This window comes from Macrobrachium nipponense, chromosome 12 (assembly GCF_015104395.2).
Source record: "Macrobrachium nipponense isolate FS-2020 chromosome 12, ASM1510439v2, whole genome shotgun sequence".
Classification (NCBI taxonomy): domain Eukaryota; kingdom Metazoa; phylum Arthropoda; class Malacostraca; order Decapoda; family Palaemonidae; genus Macrobrachium; species Macrobrachium nipponense.
This window is the reverse complement of record NC_087205.1, coordinates 25,672,764-25,680,147: the sequence shown is the minus strand read 5'-3', so window position 1 is coordinate 25,680,147 and position 7,384 is coordinate 25,672,764. Positions and strand designations below refer to the sequence as shown.

At 40.2% G+C, this 7,384-nt stretch overlaps 1 protein-coding gene across 1 annotated transcript in view; it reads right to left on the bottom strand.

Moving 5' to 3' along the window:
- Positions 1–722: 722 nt before the first annotated feature.
- LOC135224423 (ubiquitin carboxyl-terminal hydrolase 5-like) overlaps positions 723–7,384 on the bottom strand; it is an 85,083-nt gene continuing 78,421 nt past the window's right edge. The window contains exons 12-15 of the mRNA XM_064263408.1: positions 4,952–5,111; positions 4,162–4,344; positions 3,080–3,305; positions 723–2,768 (exon numbers count right to left, since the gene is read on the bottom strand). Of these exons, the coding sequence (XP_064119478.1) occupies positions 2,591–2,768; positions 3,080–3,305; positions 4,162–4,344; positions 4,952–5,111 (747 nt within the window). The 3' untranslated portion in view covers positions 723–2,590. The remainder of the gene's footprint in view (positions 2,769–3,079; positions 3,306–4,161; positions 4,345–4,951; positions 5,112–7,384) is intronic.

Here is a 7,384-nt window from a genome sequence, read left to right as displayed (position 1 = left end):
CATAGCTAGCCCACACTAATGAAATTCAAACTTTGTTTTCAAGCAACCTTTAGTTAGGTGATTTTTTTTCTTTTTTAGTTAACTCTTTCAGTTTAAGTTTCTTCAGATTGCTTGCATGGTATTGTTTCTTTCTTGCAATACTTTAAGCTCAGTATTATATATACGTATTGGAAGAGCATTCATTGGACACAAGTCTTTGTTTTTATACGTTGCATGAAACCAGTGAATATTCAGCAATGGGACCAACGGTTTTACGTGACTTCTGAACCATGTCAAGAGTGAACTTCTATCACAAGAAATACACATCTCTAACTCCTCAATGGAGTGCCTGAGAAGAGAATCGAACTTGCAGCCACTGAGGTGGCAGGCCAAGACCAAACCGATCACGCCACTGAGGCGCATTGACCACTAGTGACATACTGTGGTGCACCTGGTCTAATAGTAATCTGGTACCAAGGCTGATGAAGTAAAAGTGAGCATCATGTAATGTTTTATAACCTTTAACTTTTTTTCTGGAAATATTTCCTAGGAACTCTTCAACTCCTTCCGTTACACCAAAATTCATTTTAGAATGCTATAAGCAATAAAATTTGATGAAAATGTCATCATTCTGCAGTTATCTATCCATTCACCATCTAAAATGGCAATCTAGTCAACTAACCATACATTTCACCATTGTGCTGAAAACAGAGTAAGAATGCAGGAACAAGAAAAAACAAAAATGAGGAAATATGTCAGTATATTGTCAACTTTTGCTTCCTATCCGTGAATGGTTCTTTCTACAGTATAAGGGAATTTGGTCTATTTCCTTCCCCAACCATCTGAAAGAGATTGGTGTCTTCTGCAGAGGAAGGTTTTCCTAATACAAGAAAAAGACTAGGGCCTCAGGTCATTGGGCATTTTGTTATACTGTAATACCATTCTTTCACAAACACTGTTCCTGTTAATGGAATTTTTCAAACAGAGCTGCACAATTGTTTACCTTCCATTATCATCAACAACACTAATCGAGAGAACTAAAACTTTGTTACTGGTAAATATTAAATAAATTTATGCCACTTGAATATCAATTCATAGAATACTACTCTGAACTCAGGTACATTTCACTGAGGTTAAAGGTATAGTACATCACACTTCAACTATGTATACTTGTATATATATACATGTGATAGAAAAACATTTTTCACTAATGAATTCTGAACTTTATAAAATCCACGACTGTGCTATGGTTAGTACACTTTAATATCCAAAATGCTCCATCAAAACCAAACATAAAGTGACACAGCAGATATATTTCACAATTTCCTTATGTGACTCAAGTTAGTGTACAAACTACAGTGCTCAATTATTTAAAAAATATGTTGTGAGAAAGTGTACTAGCATTCAACACTTAGCAAGGCTAAATTTAGATGGAAACTATAAAAATGAGCAGCTTGTCAAGTTATATTAGAAAGAAAAAGACATGTCTACCAGTCACCCACGCAACATTTATCTCAGCTAGTAAATTATGAATTATTGTAAATCGAGACCACTGAATCACACTTTTAGAATCTCATTGGGGTCACCAGAAAGATTCAGGAAATGCTATGTGTCTCAGCCTTATAAATACTGTAGATTAATTAGTGGTTGTATAAGTGTTAACAATAAATTGGATTCAGTCTTGCTAGAACTTCAAAAGCAAATTCTTTTAATTAACAAACTTATCTGGCAAGGCTAAAATGTAAAAGGCTTTAGGCTATGAACAAGCTCAAGTTTTAAGTCACTCTACAAAGCCTTATGAAATTAATGCCAGACTAATTCACTGCACTATGTCATCTATGCTATTGGCCACTTTGGCTGAAGTCATATATACACACAACAATAAATTACGGCAAAGTGAATTCATAATGGGTTTGATTCAAACCCTTGTTACCACTTAACCAAGAATCCAACTCCCAGCACTGAAGACAAATTTCAATTTATTAACAAAGGTGGTTCCAACACAGTTTCTATACTTAAGATAACTTACTCAAAACACAAAAAGTTTTCTGGGTAGAGATTTTTGCAGTCCAGAGACCAGATATTTATTACAGTTGCATATTCATACAGAACATATAAGGCCTCTTTGTAAACATATTAATGATCTGATTGCATAAGTCTTCTGGTACTAGATTACAGGAAACCCTTGACAAACAAAGAGAAAAACAATAATTTAAGATGGTCCCAAAAGCTCCTAATTCCTAAGAGATAAGCTGAATAAAGAAAAGTGTCTCAAGACGTTGTGATTCTATGCAGTGTTCATCCCTGCAGAGAAATTCAAATGGTGAAACGTGGCAATATTACCCTCTAATTAATGCAACGCAATTCTATGTATCTGATTACACAGTTTCTTAATTCCCATTCTGCTAAAGTTTATCCCTTTACACTGAAGGATCACACTCGCAGGCAAGAGGTAATGATCAAAAGTTCCACACATTCTATCATCCAGAGAACTGTCTATGAATTTATCCAAACTGTTTCACAATCACACAACTTCATTTTGATTTATAAAAGGTATTCAATAAGTTTTTCTACTTCACACCATTCTTTACAACACGACATTAGCTGAGCACTAATTCGATACTCTCTTGTATAAATATATATAACCTAAATCTAAAGGTGGATTAACAGATTTCGAGACCTTGTTGTCATTGAAAATGGTCCATTCACCATCCTTTTTTATGTGACACACATAGTGGCCAACAAAAATAGACGTTCCCATGTGACTGATAAATGCCGCCAGTTCATACCTGAAATTAGAAAATGAGAAAAATACCATTAACACATCAAAATTTCAGTACTGGTGTAACCTCTACTGACAGCATTATATCTTTTTCATGAAAATGGCTTAGCTGGTTTTGTAATATCTGTTATGCCTTAATCACAAATAATATTCAAAATGTAGGTAATTAATAAAGTTGTATCATACTATAATATGAATAGTACTGTACTTAAGGGCTTAAATTTCAAATAATTTTTCCAAATAACCTGAAAAACAAATCACATAAAAAATACACATACAACTAATTCAATTATAATTAGTATTTCAAATAGTACTTACTTGGGTGTACCATCTGTATAATTCGGTTTCTGAGGAGGAGGGACAAATGCTCCTGCCTGAGCTGCCAATAGAGCATCTAGCTCGTGCTGGTGAGAAAATATCCAGTCAGCGGCTCTTTCCAAATTATTGCTGGTTTCCTTCAAAGCAAGGGAGGCTTGTTCCTTATTGAAACCCATAGACATCAGCATTTTCAACCCTTCTTCATTTGGTGTGAAATCACTACTCCCTGAAATGATGGCCTACATCATCATCAAGCTTAATACTATAGAAATTCCTCCAGTTATAAAAAATCAATAATCAGAGTAGTACAAGGAAATGTTGATGTAAAATAAATCTACAACGAATTTGTTTTAGGAAATATTTTTGCTCATACTGGTATAAAAATGCCATTTACTTAGCTGAGTTAATTTACAGTACAGTTTGCCCTTCAATAATATGGGATTTACTTGCACAATTTCAATATACTATGCTGATGGAAAATTTATTGGAAAAAAGTTTCAAGAAGTTCAGAGAAACAAAACTTGAATATGCTGTGTACTGAGAACTGTGCAGAATCCACTCAAAACAAAATAACTTGTCAGCTGATTTGAATTTTAAAACACACAGGTTTGAAATTTTGAGGATGAAAAAGTTACAGCATATTCATTGTCAACTTGTGTAGGGAAAGAAAGACAATATGTATGGTAGTACCTTGATTAAAGGGTTCTACATCAGATTATCTAGCCAGTTTTGGAAAGACCTTTTTTTTCTAGTGGTATTTCTCAGAAAGTGGTTGGTATTTTAGCCAACCTTCTACCTAGAAGGCACGCTCGAAAATTTGACTTGAATTCTGTGATTTTGTTTCACAGATGATGGAAGACCCTGAGGTAATTAATCAACTCAAAACCTACCTGTAGAAATGATCATCATCCTGCTATAATAAAATGAATTTTATTGACACAAAGTCTATAATCTACTACATCACAAACTATTTACTCAATGTTATTAAAAGAGATTGATGTACATGTTAACTATTCTTCCAAGGTGTTTAACAGAGTTACAGTGAAACCACTTTAACAAACCTAAGATGAATGAACACATACCTGTAGACTTGCTCTCCAAAACAAGAGGCTCACCAAAGTCTGGATCTCCCATGTGTTCCATGATCCAATTCATAGCTGTCTCAGATCCTGTATTTCCAGTGAAATGGACAGCTTTTCTACACGCTTCCCAGGGGAATCCCATTTCTGTCAATTGCTGCACTACAGCTGTGTCTATTTCTGGTTCTGAAATAAACACAATCAAATCTTCATCAACAGGTCACTGAAATTATTCTTATTTTAGCTTGCAAACCTCCATCCTTTTACAAAACAATGGTAACTTTGAACTGCACCATTTTACAAAGTAATGGTAACTTTGAACTATTATGTTCAAAATGCAAATACTAGTTCATATTTTCAACAGAAAATTCAAATATTAATGGGCAGTGTAACCATATCACAAAGCTGAAATTTCTTACACATGGCATTGACCCAAAAGATTCATTCTTTAAAATCTAGATTTGATAACAATTGCAGTTTAAAAACTCAATGAATGGATACATTGATATGATGAAATTCTGATCATATTTCATAGACTAATTTATTTTATGACAAACTACTGACTAAAATTTTGATACTAACAAAAAAAATGTTTAACTGATAGTAGTAACCTGCATGCTGAGCACATATGGCTATGAAGACGAGATAAAGTTACTCAAGTGTGGTAAACGTTTTTGTTTGCAAGAGAAATGGACAAACAGTAAAATCATTAGGAAGTATGAATTATGGTTGAGGAAATAAAACTGTTTTTGTGTAATGTTCCATTTTTAACCACTGCTCTTATAAATCTAACCTTTTGGTTTTGGTCCTGCTGCTGGTGTTTCTGGTAGTTCTTCTTCTCCTGCCTGGAGTCCAAATCCCTTCAAGATTGTCAAGTCTAAAACCTCAGGCATGTTAATTGAAACATCATACTTCATTGGTACCCAATCCTGTCCAATGCCAAATTTCACAAGCTGCAAATCATGGAATAAAAGCATTAAAAGGCATTGTTCCGATACGTAATACAAACCCTCGGTCCTTTAACAATAGGAAGGTAACTAGCGGCAGCTGGGACGGTCGTAAGCTTCGAACAAGGGGAGAACGGTAGTTAACTGCTTGTCCGATCGTGCGCGCAGAGCCCGCGCGCCCAAGAGGTGAAGAATAACTTTGCTTTTCGGGCGCGGGTGTGAAGGGGGACGTGTTTCGTCATCGCTCTCTGCCCGCTTCATCTTCGTATGCTTTGTTTATATTTTGTTTTCTACTAAAAGGTTTTGTTTTGACTTGAAAATGAAACTGTAAGTACACTGTTTTCATTTTCATTACTTAATTATGAATCAACATGGAGCTATCGCCGTAGAGACGGTGATTTCCGCTCTTTTCATGAATTGAACCCTTGAATTATGTCTCGGTGCCGAGGGCGGGCGCACTCGCGCCGAGTCATGTATTTTGGGCGAAAGTGTGTAATTGAAAGATGTAAGACTCTTTTTCATTATATTTTTTGCCCTGCGCGTTCGTTGCCGAGAGCTTGATTGCGCTCGGCAAGAGCCTCTTATTTTGTATGAATAGAATGCAATGAAAAAGTGGATTCGCAATGCAGTTTTCTTTTCAATTTATTAATTGCATCAAATTTAATTTTGGATCAATTTCCGCTCTTACGGCCCGTGGGAATTAATCCCTTACGATGTTATTGCTGTGAAAGTGAAAATAGCAAGTGCCAAGTATTGACATTTTCATAATATTTTATTTAGATAGGCATCCATATTATTATGGATCAAGTTTCCGCTCTTACCGGGAATTGATTTTTCCCCCTTTAAGAAGTTCTATGAAGTGAATCGCAAGTGCAGTATTCTGTTTCATTTTCATATTACTTTTCACTGCTGTGCGGTGGGGGTAGGGGAAGCGAAGGTCTGCCAGGAAGTGCGTCGGAAAGCTCTCCCGCGACTCCCTTGGTATCCGATTCTTCGTCTTCTTTCCTGCCCCCCCGCACCGCCTCAGCTTCCTCGTATTTTGTTTTTGGGGTCTTCCTTCCGTTTGGGGTGGGGCATGTCTCCCCCCCCCGTGGCGTGAGGGAACCCTCTTACTAATCTGTCTGTGCTACCCGCAGTGTCTACATCCGTGGGAGACGACCTTGGACAGGTATGGGCCACTGCGGCTGCAGGGCATGCCTAGCATCCACGATCTGCTGCAGCGTCTAGCGAGGTCTGGGGCAGTGACCTTGGAGTGGTCTCCACTACAACCTTCACGGCCGCTTATGCTGCTTCCCCCCGCTGGTCTACACTCCCATGCTGTGTCGGTGACGCTGTCTGCCGCTTCTAGGGCCGGTCGCCGCCGTACCGAGGAGGGGTATGCCGCCGCCGCCTGTGTTTTCTTCGTGTTGCCTGCCCCAGACTTCCGCTGTTCCAGCAGCTCGACCCCTGGAGCCGGCCGCCATACCAGGTCCACCGCTGGCCTGCCGATGATTCTACGAGGCGATGGCTGGGCCTGCCGTACCTGTCGCTGATGTGGTTCCCGCTACTGGCTTGGCTGTTCCCTCCCCTTCTGTGTTTACGCTGCCGCTGTTCCTGCCGCTCCTGATCTGGTTGCTGTCCTGTCGCTCCTGGTTCCTGCGCCTGTCCATGCTGGTCCTGCCCATGGTGTGTCTTCCCCAGTCCCAGGTCCTTCCGGACAGGTGCAGTCGGGCCGCCGTTGCTTCGGCAATAGGCCCGACTCCGGCCCTGGATGGAGGACCTGACGACTGTCCTGCGTGAGCTGATGAAGAAGAAGAAGGTGTCATCTTCGTCTTCGTCTGTTGCTGCCTTCTTCCCCTTCGACTTCTAAGGCCCATAAGCCGAAGAGAATAAGGCTGCCTCCCCCCCCTAGAAGTCTCCTTCGTGAACTTCTAAGGGCCCGGGCCCTTCCCACCTCGGTGGGACGGGGGGTCCTTCTGCTTGGTCCTCCTTGCTCCTTCGGAGCGGGGCCCGTCTCCCCATTCCGTAAGGAAGGAAAGCATAGACGGGGACCAGAAAGGAGTATCGTGTTAGCTCTGGTACTTCCTCGCCTGGTGCTAGCGGCGATGCCGCTACGCCAGTTTTCCGGCTCGGTCTCTCATTCGCGGGAGATCCCGAGTGTACGCTCTCCCTCGGGAGACCGTGCAGCCAAAGTTTCGGCGCCAGAGTTCGCTCGGCGCCAAGACCACGGCACGGAGCAGAAGGCTGGCGAGAACCGCTCAGGTGACTCTCGCCAGGCCAGCGGCCGCTCTCGCAGCGAC